Genomic DNA, 16,533 nt, shown 5'->3' with positions numbered 1-16,533 from the left:
ACAACTATATAAGGGTATGCGTGTAACTCTTCCTGGTATGAAGGGTATAAGCTAAACTTTCATCATGCTGAGACCAAGTGCAGGTTGGCAGAACTTCACACGACTTTACGAATGCACAATGTCTGTACACATTTAAACTACTCTAAATTATGTAGGTCACATGAACTGCATTAAGTAACCTCTTAAAACCTCGCGTTAAATAAACGACGCTCACCATTCCTTATCCGGAGCTTAAAGGATAAAATCCGCAAATACTATAATATAAGATTGCACGTGTATGCCGTAATGACATTTAACCACGAGTAGATGACCACTACATTATGTATGTGCAGGTATCAAATGCCTTATTTCCTTGTAATATCAGTATCAACCGCTGCTGTTCTGGTTTGAAGTATGTGGTAAGACACGGAAGATATTTTAACATAGTCTTCAGGGGTAGCAACGTATGGGACGTGGCCAGGTAAGACTGGATTCTGTCTGAGATTGATTACTGATGTCTATGGTAGAAACGAATAATACCTTCAAATGCACAGTTCCTATTGCATTAAGGTAGTATTTAACTTAAATATTGAAAAACGTTTCATTATAAAGATTATTGGAGGATTTGGAGTACAAACATGATTGTGAACCGTGTTCAAACGAGGAAATCCGATTTAAAATGTAAATGGACTCGATAAAAACCGCATACACATACGTTTACGTGACGCTTATCGCATCATATAAACGTATGAGGGTACATGTGTGCGTCATGTCTATTGAATGTCTCATAAATTTTCGTCTTAGAACACGTCATGGCTTACGTCTGGTTTATTATTCATTGAAAATGAAAATAATGCATTATTGATTTAATTTATAACTCTTTTAATTAAATTTTGGTGATTTGATTGAGACACCTGCACAAGGTGATTTCTACTGAAAAACAAATATTTTTCATTTTTTCATGATAGGTAAAATTTTACGACAAATAAGAAAGCTATAATATATTATAGTTTTTTAAATATTTAGTACGTATTATAGACGTGATAAAGACTCTAAAGTAACGCAAAACATACATTTTCCAACGATAAGAAACCATCAATATCAAGTAACATAAAGAGGAATAATCTCGTCATTTCGGTAAAGTCACGCTCAGGAATGTTACTCATACCACGATCATTTTACACACTTAGAACTAAGAGTCTATTACAATACTTCGTCTATGGTAAATATAAAAATAGCTACAAAACACTCACCTTCCTATATATAAGCGAGCAGCAAGCGACTCGGAACTTCATGCCCATGTGGAGAATGGCCATCATGTACGGATGCACCACGAACACGTTGAGAGCGGAGCAGAGCACCACGGCCCCGGCGTAGTAGTACGCCTCCGTTTGCTTAACAGTGTTCTGATTCGGACTGTAGTACTCGACTAACTTGCCCAGGAACACTGGCTGTGCTATTCTGTGAACAAAAAATAAGAATAAGAAATTACCCTCCGATTGCTTTTTTATGAGATTACGCGCGAAAACATTGTCCGCGTTTTCTTAATGAAAACTATGTCCACGGACGATATAATAATGATTGTTGGTCAGAAGTCTGACTTAAGGTCAGGCAAAGATGCCTTGCAAACCTTAGAAATTGTTGGAAAATGTCGTGTAAGTCTGTTTTCTCACCGTATCGTTCAAACCATTACTTAGTAACGCTTGATATTACTGTTGTCAGGCAGAAATAAATAAGTCGGCGTGCCAACAGATGAACCTAAACGAGTTGTACGATTTAAAAATACAGGGATATAAAATAAAGTAGCTTATATCATTACAGTTTTATGTTAATCGCAATAAACTGTAGATATAGACATTTTATTCCGTAAATAAAAAATAATTCTATGTGAAAATTTAAAAACTTCGCTCACACGAAGATATCTCTTAAGATCTTGTTCTCCTTGTATTTAATCGATTAACACATATATTTATAGGCCTTTTAAATTTAACATGATAATAGATAAACATAATACAATTTATTACATCCTTCCGTTACTTCCTTATTGCTAAATTCGTAAATAGGTACTATCGTAAAAATGTTGATGACCTAAACAAGATTAGTACTCGTATAAGTCTACCCGTGTGGTTCTGTTTGTGTATTGCCTTATAGCTGATCTTCATTATACGCATTTGAATTGAGAATGAAGTTAATTAATTAAGAATTGAAGATGGCAGGTGATAACTACGCCAACATAAGGCAAAGGTAAGCCGTTACATTTTTTTGGATTAAAAATAGTTCTCTTATTTGGACTATAGTATATTTATTTGCAAAAAAGATATTTAAAAGTGGCAAATGTAAATTTTATAGATTACTAGCTGACCCGGCAAACGTTGTTAGTGGCGTAGAGATGGCATGTGTCAAAATGGGCCCATTAAATTGTGACGACTATAGTATATTTATTTGCAAAAACATATTTAAAAGTGACAAATGCAAACTTTATAGATTACTAGCTGATCAGGCAAACGTTGTGTTGCCATATAAATAAAAAAATATTAAGGGTGAACAACCCTTATCACTTAGGGTATGAAAAAATAGATAGTAGTCGATTCTCAGACCTACTGAATATGCATATAAAGTTTGGTGAAAATCGGTAATGCCGTTTCGGAGAAGTACTAAACATTGTGACACGTGAACTTTATATATATGAGTAAGATATAGTATTGAATCTATAATTATACATTTATAAACTTGAATATGAAACCAATACTACTTGCAGACCAGTTTTATATGTTAATTTTAAGATTTTTTTATACAAAATTTAATAATTAAAAATTCGCCTAATAATGATACACTGAGCCTGGAGCCACTTTGTCGGCCTTGGGTAAGCCTAGACATGTGAACCTAGATACATAACAAGTATTTTATCTAAATTTATCGTTTAGTAGTCTAGCTAATCGAAAATCGAGACTGATTAACAATGACTTTGATTTAAATGAATCATTTGAAAGTCTAACAGACAACTGTTATAATTTGTTGTATACAAGCAGGTATAACTCAAATGACTTTGTTTAAGATGATGAAACCACAATAATAAATGCTAAATAACTTGATAGTTTGCAGGGAATCCCGGATTGAATGAAGATTTTCTATGACATTATGAGAATTTCTGTGAAACATGAATTTAAGATTTTCAAAAAATAGTAATATGATATGAATATAAACATAATTATGTAAAAGTAGTGATTAAGTTAACGTACAATATTTTTGTTATTCCTTATAAAACTTATGTACGTCGTATAGACTGCAATATTATATAAAAACTTTAAGCTAAAGCAACGTATTAATATGTGTGTTACATTATCCTTCTTGCAGATACACAAACACATTACTATAATTACATATTTATAAGAATACTACCATTTTCTAAATTAAAGCCAACCTCTGGTCATATTAACTACTGGCTACAAACGCAATATACCTATAAATATTCAAACAAAACAAACAACAGTACCCCTATTTACTTTATTACTATACCAAAAAAGAGATCGAGCTCGACTCGACTTACGTACGACACGTGGTAATTTATATGAAAAAGTGTTTTAATTACTATTTAATATCGAGTTACGTCTACCTGGCTTAGATAAATTAATCCTATAATGGGCGATACCCTACATTTATACCTAAATCGAAACCTTATTACTAAGACAACGAAATCTATGTACTATTTACAGTACGATACAAACTCATCGAACTACGAACTCACTTCTTATCAGTAGTGTTGAGCAATCTCGAACGAGCCACAACGACTTCATCGCGGAGTTTGACCAACTTTTCGTACATAAAAAGTTGGTTGGCTTGCCCGAAGTAGCCGATGAAGCAACCCATCATGCGAGGCTGTTGGATCCTAGCAGGTAAAGGAACGGATACAATACTTGGGATCAGGAAGGACAGGCTACAATAGGATAGTTTGAATAGGGATTAAGTAAGGGTATCCTATGCTTTGCAAATTGTATGTATTGTTACATTTTTCCTTTTGTCCGATACAGTTTCTTTCATTATTGTTGCATTACATTGTAGTAGATTGTTGATACACGTGAAGCTGAAATTATATACGACTGCCAATTGAAAACTTTGTTGCAGTTTTTAATTATCTCGCCTACCACTTTTTGGATTACTCCCAATGTACGTATGTGCACAATATTCTGACAATTTTATCGAATTTTAACAAATCCTTCCCCAAAAACCAGAATCCTAATAATATACCTACTAAGTCAAAATCGATATTGCATTTCGTATTTTGAAATTTTATGAGCTCGATTGAATACAGTAAGTAGTTTTATTCCATTTTAACCAATAGCGTTAAACCTAAATGGAGTGCTCAATTTGGCCTAAATACAATCGTGACCTACATTTTGGTTTCAAAATACCGTAAGATAAATATATCGTCAGTGCATGAAGATATAAAGCATATTATATCATACGTATCAGTGGCCTATAGATATTGAGCCGGCGTTTACCAGTTTTATAAATCAAACAGCTGGCATTTATCACATCGTGCATAAATCATAAGGTAATTGATTTAATCACTACTTAAAGAAACAATTGATATGAATTACAAGCACTTAAAACAACTGCTTCACGTTATCTTATCTTTAGTGACTGTCATTAAAATCGTTATTATGACAGACATCTTTAACATAAAGGATCCATTCTATACACAAAACAGTATTGAACTGACCGTCTGTTATTTCAAAACATTCTGTATTTTTTCTTGCTTTTACACATGTAGGACGTGAAAACCGATTTATTTCAATATAATATGTGTGTAATTCATATACATACTTTAGAAAAAGGCAGCATTTATTATTACTGGACTAACGGGACGGAAGTACTTCATTACTTTTCATTTTCAAAATATAATATTACAATACATTTATTTAAATGACTAATATTTTGAAATAAATATTTAAAGGTGAATTTACACGCAAGTTAGTAAGAATGGATGGATGCTTATTACTCTTTTACGCAAAAACTCTCAAACAAATTGAGATGAAATTTGGCAAAGAGATAGTATATGAACTGGAATAACACACAGAATACTAGTTATTGTAGCAAAGGAGCCCAACGCAGACAGAGCCGCGGATAAAAGCTTGTAGGTATAAATATTAATCTCTTATGTAAGAATTAATATCATAAAAAATAATAATAAATATTATGTGTTCATTAGTATACAAGGACGACTACATGAGCATTTACACTTAGAAAAACATAAAAAATATTCAATTTTTACGATCGTTTCGTTTTTAGATGCAATTAAAATAGCCTCAAGAGCACTTGGCGATAGTAATAAAAACGTCTTAGTCTCCATTCATATAGCGCTACTCAAAAACCATGACTAAAGTGATTTAGCACGATAACGTCTTATTGTTCGTTTTTTCAAGGCGACATTACCAATTTACACTGTTGTGCGTGCATACAAATGATGTACAAATCGATTCATATAGCTAACAGATAACATTTATATGTACTACACAGAATAGACTATCATCGACCTCCTTTTTTCTACTGCTAAGCGAGGTCCCCTTTGAGAAATATGCTAATAACTTCCATAAATCTAACCATTGTGTTATCGCTTAAGAAACTGTGAAAGATATAAGTAGAATATATTTTAATTTTAATAATTTTTACGAAAGTTACGCAAAAGGTTCGCGTGAGGCATGAAATGTAAATAAATAAACGGTAGAGACTGACGACAACTTACGATAGAAGTCAGTTTATTTGATCGTTTGGAAATGCCCTAAGATTTTCGCACACCGAGAAATTACGTCAATGAGTTTTTCTTGATTGATTGGTTAACGGAACAAATAATGACGTAATGGAATGACGGCTTCTTACAAGTTATTGATTGGGGTTAATGTCATCGAGGCCTTCATTCATAGGAAATTTAATGTCAACCGATCTTGAAAAAATAATATTTTTCTTTGATTGATATCAGTTTGGGGAAACCCGTGTCACATATTGATTCAATTACGTAATACGTAGGTACTCGATACTTGGAGCCTTAGTTATTTGTTTGACATAAGATATTTGGTCTTCTTTATTGACTTGACATTTTTAGAATAATTTATTTTCATTTTTGTAAATGTTATTTAATATACTATTTATAGCAAGTTTTTCTTTAATTTCCTTTATTACAAGACATATGTATTGAATTGCATTTTAAACTCATTAATTCTAACCGATTGGGTTAAATTGTTTTATACCTACAGTCCTACATGTTTGCTTTGTATAACATGTATGAATTGATTAGGTCGGCATCGTCATTTTTAATCCAATGTGGCGACGCACCCAGGCGGCAGATCAATTATTTTTTATACACTTTATTTTATTATTTATTATACATCCCATGATTTGGATATCAAATCAAGGAAAAACTTGTTTTATTTTATTTTCTGAATTTAAAGTTATTATTAAACCTTCTGATATTCTTACGGGATTGTCGGACAGAGCCACAGCGAAGCGTAGCTGAGTAAATCTGCTACCATAATGTTTACAGTAATGCTTTTTACAACATTAAATTTAAAAGAAAATCAAGGACGTACAAAGACATCGGGTAAGGTAGTGGTCACCTCGCGACAACGGATTGCCAAGAACAATAGAAACCCATTACCATGACTACTTATTTCGGTAAGTCGTTACCTTCAAAGAACAAAAAACGCATGCAGACGTTTACATAAATTACAGTAATAATAAGTGGAGGAAACTATTATCTATACGGTAGAATGATGATAAAACTGTTTGCATAGTAGTCTGCTTATTTACATCTTTAATACGCTATTTGCTTGAGACATCCAAATCGAATGATAGTGGGTATCCTCAGCTATCTTGAAAAGCAGTTTTTTTTCCTGTAAAATACTGATAATATTTCTGTTACTCTTTGTTATTAGAAATATTTAAATTAATTATCATTTCATACTTTACACGCGTACATCATACGCTGACCTAAATATAGAACTAGCCATGAATTAATGTTAAACTATATTTCCGATAAATCCATTAAATAACAAAAATTAACAACTTCTCAGAATGCGAATAGTGTACTATTTTTCGCATAGTAACCAGTTTGTCACTTACGATTGATGTATCATCAAGTCTGCGTCTACGTCTACTATTGAATGGTGCCAAAAATATCACGATATGTAAAGAACATATCGTGTATATACGCGTCTGTTACGTCAAATTGTGGTAACAGTTTCATTAATATTTGTAAGATGGAACTGATCTTGAACGATTATGAAGGTGAAAACTTTCCACGTAAGGGTCCGTTCACATAGACTGGCTCGGAGAGCATCGGCCTGCATTTTTCTTTTCACACATTCCGCATGGTATACGCTTGGAAATGACCGAAGCGGAGCCACCAACTATTTCACATAGACCGGCTGGAAAAGATCTGAAAGCAGATGCACTCACAATCGGAGCCGATCGGCTGCGCGAGGGAGAATAAGCACGCAGTCAGAGCCCGTCGGCTCCTCTTATTATTTCACACGAAGCGCGTTCAAGCATTCTTAGTAACAAAAGAAGCGCACATGCAAAAATAAACCTTAATACAATTAGGTACTCAAAACTAACGTGCAGATTTTTATACTAACGTGATAAAAATCTGCTCTCCTCTCCGAGCCGGTCTGTGTGAACGGACCCTAAAGCGGTGAAAGCGAAACCGCGATATGTCTAGAACTGTATAGTATATATAATAGTATCCCTGATATAGGTACGCTAATAACATACGTGGTGATCAAGACAAGATATATGACGCTATTCAACATAATCATCGCAGGTAGCAATGAGAATAATGTCTGACCGAACTCATCTCGGGTTGGGTTATCGTTCAGAAAAAATACGATAAAAGAAGAAGAACGATTTGCACTTGAATGAGCGCCATGGGTTTCGTAAATATTGTAAGGGTGAAGTTTATTATACTTTACGTAGATATGAGTATTATATAGACCTATATTTGAACCATTTAATTAAATACGAAGGCATTTTATTCCAATCGTCGTCGATGTTAGATGTCTAATGACTGTTTCGTATTGTTTGCTGAAATATGTAAAAAATCGCACGTTACGTCACTTAGAGCGAGGTTCTCACTAACTACAGAAACAAAGGTTGGTTTATACAAGCCGTTTATTCTTAGAATTAATATGGAAAGGTTTAAGTACATAAAAAAGAGTTACTAAAAACTGATTTGAGAATTTTAGTACAATGTTTGCGGATCAAACAATGTGTTGCAATGTAATAGACAAGTCTTGCCAAATTTCCTACAAAAGATCTATTCTGAATATCGCAATACATGACGTCAAGATGTCAGAGATGAAAATTTAAAATAATTCAATAGACTAGATTTTTTTCGCCTTATTGTTAAGCAATACTTTTAGTAAAACAATTAAGAAATTATTAAATTTAATGATAATGATAGACATACCCAGACGATTCTTTAAAAATACCATAATTGTTAGGAATACGTTAGAAATACGATCAAAAATAAGTCAAATGAAGGTAAACGGACAAAACATGTATTTTTTCCGGTGACATGACTGTACAGTGGCACTAGTAAGGTTGGTATTTACAACGGGGATTACTCGGAAATTCATAGCTTGTGTACAGTACGAGTACGTATGGTCGTTTGTCAATAACACAATACGGCAAACGACTTTGTTTGAGATGTTCCTTTGTTCGGTGTTATAATTGTTACAGGTACCTGAGCAACGGAGGTCTAAAAATAGTAAAAAAGATATTACCTTAACATTTTTTAAACTTAGTAGACGGTACATACCTACATTTTATATATTTCATAACCATTTGAATTTTTTTAACACTTCTTTTATTTTACGTCATAAGTAGATACTGTATGTTATGGAAGTCTAAAAGGAAACAATATCCACTACCCGTTAAAATATTATTTTGTAGGTACCTAACGATCTAAGTCAAACAAATATTATTATTAATATTACACAACAGTTTGAAATTTTTATACATCTTCTGTTTTATAAATAAATCGTAGTCTAGCCTAGATAGAGCTCTATATATCTATACTAGTGCAAAATATTCAAGCCGCGGTTCAAGGCAGCGTCTATAAATTAGTTTGTTTCTAGCTACAACAACACAGAATTAATTCGATATGGTATACAGTCCTAGTCGGTATGGTATACCTACAGTTTGAAGTTGGTAGAACCCTTTGTGGTTCGACCTATTTCTGCCTAATAACAGCAGTGTTAGGCGCTGCTGTGTTTCGTTTTTAAGCGTGCGTTAAGACTGGTAAGGGAGACATACTTTTCCGAGGCGTTACAGCTTAGTCCTCAGGGTTAGCGGCGCATCTGTGACCGACCTCAGGTAGGAATATCTAATACTATCTGGGGTTGATTACAGATGTCAATGGGCGGCAGTAGCCACTTACCATCAGGTGGACTGCATGCTCGTATGCTACTCTTATATTATAAAAAAAAAATTAGATTATATATGTAGTCATATTATATTACGTGTCTTATTATTATATTTGGGTATTATTGGAATATATGAGCCTTGTACTTTTGTCCTTACAACCCTACGTAATGGTGACTAATACATCATGCAAATTTACCGTGTTGCAGTAAACATAAGAATTATTATATATTTAGTATTTACCCTACTTTATAACTCATACAACTACTCAAGTACCTATAATTACACCGTTTACGAAAACTATATTTATTTTCTAATCTAGAGTAGTCATTCGTCTTGTGTTACGATCTTACTAAATCCTATAATCAGCTTCAATATATAATATTTTTAAATATCGTATTAACCAGGTTACGGAATCCTAAAAATATTATAGTAGTAAGTAGGTATATGACGTCAATTATAGAGTACTACCACAGTACTACGCCCAAGGGTTACATCAGTCAACACCTAGAAATTGTTAGAACATTTTGTGGATCGCCTCTGGAGGCCTCTGGAGGCACCTATTACCGCCTAATAACACCAGTAAACGCTGCTATGTTCCGATGTGTAAGAGATACTTAGTTATCCGAAGCGTTCTAATTTAGTCTTCAGGGAACTCAGGCCTCGACCTCAGGTAGCAGTAACTATTTATCATGTCGACGTTAATACATTGATTTTCCTCATTAGAATGTTATGAGCATTTAATAAAGGAAACACGAGGTAACTAATTTCAAGAAAAATGACATTGCGATAATTACGCAAATCATCGTTATGTTATGATTTCAACAGAAATATTTGATAGCTTCATACTTTAGTTAAAAGTAGTAAAAATGGTAAATTAAAGTATTATAATAATAAGACACGTAATATAATATGACTACATATATAATCTAAATAAATACATATTGCGGCATTTCTATTCACCTTTCGTTCTTTCTCTATAATGTGCGAGCGAGAAACACATACAAATATTTATTGAAACAAGTTATACAGTGAATTGATCAGCTGAAACGAGAGCATGTAGGTACTTAATACAGTTCCACACAATCAACTATCCTTCCTGTTGATACGCTCGCATATTTTGTAAATGACTATATGAAAATCCCATACGCAGTGGTATATGATATTTGTAATCAATAACAAAGTTAGCATAGTGGTATGAAACCAACGTGTGGGTCTAAGATTCCCATCTTAACCTACCCTATAATCTTTCGATGTTATGCGAACGGTGGTGAATCACTTCGTGAGGAAACCTTTATGTCTGGGACCTTTAAAATATGCATCTGGAAGGTTTATAAAGTCTACCAACTCGTGCTTATTCAGTATGGTAGACTATAATATAGCTTAAGTATAACTTACTATGGCATCATGTACAAAACAAAATTACAATTAGTCCACGATGTACAATCAAACTGAAATTTGTGTACGATGTTGCCAATTTTGAAAGACAACCAAGTTAGCCTGCAATTCCAATAACATGGTTTTACCCCACATATTATTCTAACTAACCTGAAATAATAGCCAGAATAAATATTTTGTCACATTATGACCCACAATCTTTTAAATAAATTCTCTAGATATTCATACGTGCATAGCAATCCCAATGCAGTAGGTAGGTAGGTAGGCCGGTAAACTTTAAATAAGTAGTTCTTTATAAATTATTTAATAAAGACAACACCATCTGTGTCTACTACACTTATATCAAAGTCAAATTATATGTCTATTTATATAGTAAGTAATAAACTATGCATAATATAATAAGCTGAATTCGTATCAAAATTTAAACTATATGCACGTCTATTTATAGTAAGTCATAAAAATATCCTATATCCATACGATAAACATTAATAAACCTTTAAGCCATAAACTTTGCATAATCATTACATTTTCGTTATCATAACTCTTATGCGTGGGAATATTGTTAAACTAAACACGGATTTCTCTTCTTAATTAGCAATGAATCAGTGTTATCATGCATTTAAAAAAAACAATGTGTTTATTAAGTACGCTCGTAAGAAGGTATACTTCGTTATCGTATTTATTAAAAAAAATGCGAACATACAGCGAGCGCAATTAGTGAAACTATAACAAAATAGTACGACACGACATAACACGAGTATAACGCATCGTATCATATAAGGAGCTGTTTGTATTCTGCAAAAAATTAAATGTTCAATAGCCAATTTTATGGTGCAGTTTTGTTATCTCTCGCTTTTGTAAATAATCACTTTCGTCGTTTTTCCCAAACGCCCCAAAAGAGGTTTAACTTTAAAAAATACAATATGATTAAAAAATAGCAACTAAAAAATTAGTCCAACACGATATTTATATGTTTTGAAAAATCTCGCTTATTAGTTTTTAGCGATAATTTGATAAAGATCATGATATTGAGAAAACAAACTAAGATACCTCGTATCGAGCCTAATATGAAATTTATTTACCTATGTCGTTCATACTAGACCACCGTCGAAGAATGGTCTAGACTAGATCAATGTTTCTAGACCAGTGGTCCGCGAATTTTAAAATTAATTATGGATGTACAATAAAGTAGATTGCCACATACTTGGTGATCCATGGCAACAAAAATAAATTTATTAAATGCTCTATAATAAAAATATTAAAAATACCGGAGGTAAACTATACCTATTCAATTTATAAAAAATACTTCAATTGAAAACCTTTACCCCTTTGAAAAATATTACCTAATGCAATTTTAAACCAAAATGAACATTTGTTATTTGTTTTCGAATATATGACTCATAAGGCAGAGTGAGTAATATATTTGACCAAATGTAACCATGCATGCGACACTCATATTATTGTTTTATTGCAACATCGTTAAAACCACCAAAATGATGTTCCTATTTTATAGCATCAATATTTAGGCTACCCAATTCTAGTCTGAAAAGTATTTTTTTTTTTTTTTTTATAATATAAGAATAGCAGACGAGCATGCAGTCCACCTGATGTGGCTACTGCCGCCCATGGACATCTGTAATCAACCCCAGATAGGATTAGATATTCCTACCTGAGGTCGGCCACAGATGCGCCGCTACCCCTGAGGACTAAGCTGGAACGCCTCGGAAAAGTCTGTCTCCCTTACCACACCCTTCAAACCGGAACACAGCAGCGCCCAACACTGCTGTTATTAGGTAGAAATAGGTGTGGCGGTGGTGCCGCCGGAGTCGAACCACAAAGGGTTCTACCACCTTTCAAAGGTAAACCTGATGGCGGAAGTCTGATGACCGCACCCCTCAAAAATACAGGTCTCTTTACAAATTGTTATGCAATCCATCAGAATTTGAGTAGCGACCATGATAAATGTTATTAACCCAATACGTTTCTATTGCTAGGCACGAGTCTTCGTTTTAAAACTAGATAGGTAGGTAATATAATAATAAAGACAAACACCCATAAAACAGCACTCAAGTCTAGAACAAATTAATGACTTAATATTATATTTTTTCATATAGGTGAAGGAAACTAGCTTGCAATCTACCTAAGCTGCTGCCCATGGATATCTGTGATCTGTGACCTTTTTTTTTACAAGGGGGAAACCTTCAAAAGGTACCTTATGCCGTGTGTGCGACATCTGTGATCTGTGACCTACTTAATAGAATAATTGTTCTATCTAAAGATCGATACGGAAGATTATCTTATAATTATGTAAGATAGCCGGTATCCACATTCTTCCACCGAAATGTAGAACTGCTTCGCGCTATAAATGCGTGAAGTGGTAAGACACATGAAGAATAAATCACTTATATATGTACATATGTAACATGAACTTCTAAATACGTGAACGATTATGTTGAAATATCACAAGCGGGATCTACCTTTACTATGACACAGATTGGTTGTTTAATCTCACTTATCATTCGCGATAGGCTGGCGCCATATGAGCATTGAAATTACGCAATTTAAATAAAATAAAAATCTAGTATTCGTTCCCACTCAGACACTTCAGACACACAATTCTTTGATATTTAATACTTATAAAAGTAGAGTGAGGTCACAAAAAATAAATGTTGATCATTGGTTACATTACGGAAGACTAGGTTTTTAATATCGTTGTATTATTTTAAGGATTCATTATTAAATTAGATATATCACTGTATAATGTGTGAAAAAGAAACGATTAGATTTATCGAAGGTAGAAACCGTCAATCTTACTTGTCATTAATTCAATACCGCTTATTGTATTATTAGTCTTATTTCTTCCTAATATTACATATTATATCGTAATTAGCGATCGATCGATGTTAATCAGAAAATCTACATTGGTCGTCATCGGTACATCAATTGATCGATGCCATTGATCGAAGATAGAATGGGTCAGGACATCCAATACTGTTGATAAGAGTATTGTTGCAGACATCAATGTTAAGCACAATCATCGATCGATTGTCAATTGTCGTTTTATAGAACGGGCAACTACCACACCAATCCATTAATCAAAGATACTCTTAATCAAAGCCAATCGGCGTAGATCAACACACCAATCGATCGACATCGATTGGTATAGATTGAAAGCAACGATATACGATCGATACATTGGCGTGTAGGCACCCTAAGACGGTTTTAGAACTAATTTTACGTTGCAATAATGACATATACTTAAATACAATTAATATTCAGGGCCAGTAACATATTACGTTTTATGCGCCAAATATCTTTTGTTTACTTTGTATAGCCAAAGTGAAATTGGTAATTATTATTTGTCTTATGCATTGAGAGCCATTGACCCAGTGAATAACTTTGTTTTGACTTAAGATTGAGATAACAGTGCCACGAATTATTTGTTGTTACTATTTTTGTTATCGAACACCTCAGTAACCTCACACAAGGTTTATTTAGGTATTAAATTATATAAAAATAAATACAAATCAAACTAAAATACAGAAGACTTAAGATACAGGATAGTTAAAGGCAAATAATGGAGATTTTCCGCAGTTTATAAATTATGTGCCTTTATGAATAAAACTACTGATTTTGTTGAGTATTTCATGGTCCTACCTAATTTTGGTAATTTATAATAATTTTTGAGATTTATAAATATGTATTTAGTTACTTGGTGAAATAGGTAATTCCTGCATTACATACATATTATTATGTAACACTTGTGCATACTACATATTACATACATATTACATCCTATTCCATCTAGGAAAAAGTAAACATTATAAGAATTATCATTTTCAGTTCAAAATACTATACATGTTGCAATGTCCATTAATGTTTGAAAAGATTATGATATAAAGTTGAAGTAAGCATTAAATTACCTCATAATGGATTTACTTATTTTCATTGTTGTTTATCTTATATAATTATGATGATTATGAAAAAGGTATATTTGAACAAATGAAAACATACCTAAATTAATTGAAGAATGAAAATTAATAAGCAATATGTTTACAAGGCACAAGAAAAATTGGAAATATAAAATAAATATATAGACACAAAAAAAAATATACCTTAAAATAACTATCTATCTGAACATTGTTTTTAAAAAAATTACCTCAACTCATACTTATACTATACTTATCTATCGTGTGAGAAAAATTGTGAAATTATTTTCAAGATTTAAGATCGACTCTATCTATCTAATCTATTACCTAATCAAACAGTGTTATCTATCTATTGACCTATAAAAATGTATCCTAATAATAAATATGGATCAGTAACAAGTACCAATTACATTAATGACACTTTTATGTAACTCATTACAAAATCTCTTATATAATTTTCCTGTTTTCTTAGACTATGTGCTGAAAATCTCACTAAGTATGTGTCGAAACTGGAATTTGGTAAGGCACTTCATGATTCTTGATGGGGCAATGGGGGGAATTCAAAGGAAGGAAAGATTATCTAGGCCAGAACGGATAACACACAGCAACATGGCCTTTTTGAAAGTTAAATAGAAACATAGAAACTTACCTTATTCCACACTCCATGAGGAAAAGCACAAATCCATACAGCATACATCTGGCTGCATAAGCCTTCAATATCACACGTAATAGGCTTGGTGTACGTTTTCCCCCCGCATTGGCCACTTCCTCTTCCCACAGCCTCGCAAATTTGTCGCCCAAAGGACCTAGTAGAATAAATATATGTACTAGCAAAAGCAGATTATATAAACATTGATAGAATTTTAAGTAAATATCATTATTTTACTTGTCACTAGAATATTATTGACTTTAAACAGATAATTACTTGTAGCACTTTTTCTAAATAATAAAAATTATAATAGTAATTACATAATTATTCTGAACAGTTACTTTTTGCTTAGGAAGGTAGTTTTGATAATAACTTTAATGATTACCAGCAAATTTACTTTATAATAGGTAATTTTATATGAAAACAAAATTGTTTTATAATGTAGGTACTCAGGAAGGAGGTATCAAGCAAAGTATCAACTTAAAGATTTTCCCAACTTTAGAAAGCTAAGCCAAATAAAGTTTATTTTAGAATTTACACAAGCTAATTATTTAGCATGTATCCCTACATTCCTTAGTACGATCCAGTGTTCTGGTAAAATTAATTTACATATAAAAATTACATACTTGATGCATGTTCTTCCAATGGTTCATATAGGTCCTGTTCTTCCATGTCTTTTTTCAGGCCACTCAAAAATATTGGTAGAGTCCATCTAAAATAAAAATAACACTACATTAGTAAAACACCACATGATACACCAATGTGGCAATTTCTATATAATGCTTTTAAATTTAGTCATACTTGCTGCTTGCAAGACTATTCATACAATATTATGACTTACCCAAATGTGAGAGCTGAGAATGGATTGGCTGCAGCTCTAGGATGAGGTGGTCTTCCTTTTTTTTTCACAGACTCCATATTTCAATTATCTGCACAAATATTATTACAATAGTTTCAAATAACTAGTAGATTGACTAATGTAAATCACAAATAGGGAAATAAACTGTATTGTAAATTAGGTACATGATGTGGTTTGAAATAGTGGTTTAGAATTATTATTTAGGTGCTTATATACCTATATTAACTTTAACTATGTTGCAAAAGTACCACAATAAGGCAAAAAAGTACGTTCAATTTACGTGTCTGACCGAATATCTACAT

The 16,533-nt window shown here is 32.7% G+C and overlaps 1 protein-coding gene across 3 annotated transcripts in view; it reads right to left on the bottom strand.

Annotated features, from left to right (window-relative positions):
* Positions 1-16,533, bottom strand: part of LOC140747417 (probable multidrug resistance-associated protein lethal(2)03659) — a 61,227-nt gene that overhangs the window by 29,887 nt on the left and 14,807 nt on the right. The window contains exons 10-14 of one of the 3 annotated variants that reach the window (XM_073079854.1): positions 16,214-16,294; positions 15,999-16,084; positions 15,373-15,529; positions 3,725-3,865; positions 1,233-1,440 (exon numbers count right to left, since the gene is read on the bottom strand). In XM_073079854.1, the coding sequence (XP_072935955.1) occupies positions 1,233-1,440; positions 3,725-3,865; positions 15,373-15,529; positions 15,999-16,084; positions 16,214-16,294 (673 nt within the window). Of the gene's footprint in view, positions 1-1,232; positions 1,441-3,724; positions 3,866-15,372; positions 15,530-15,998; positions 16,085-16,213; positions 16,302-16,533 lie in introns of all 3 variants that reach the window. The other 2 variants (XM_073079852.1, XM_073079853.1) reach the window with 2 other exon arrangements.

Source organism: Epargyreus clarus, unplaced genomic scaffold (genome assembly GCF_041222505.1).
Source record: "Epargyreus clarus isolate Ecla_fem2 unplaced genomic scaffold, WU_Ecla_fem_2.2 ptg000014l, whole genome shotgun sequence".
NCBI lineage: Eukaryota > Metazoa > Arthropoda > Insecta > Lepidoptera > Hesperiidae > Epargyreus > Epargyreus clarus.
The sequence above is the reverse complement of the archived record's forward strand: the minus strand, read 5'-3'. Positions and strand labels throughout refer to the sequence as shown.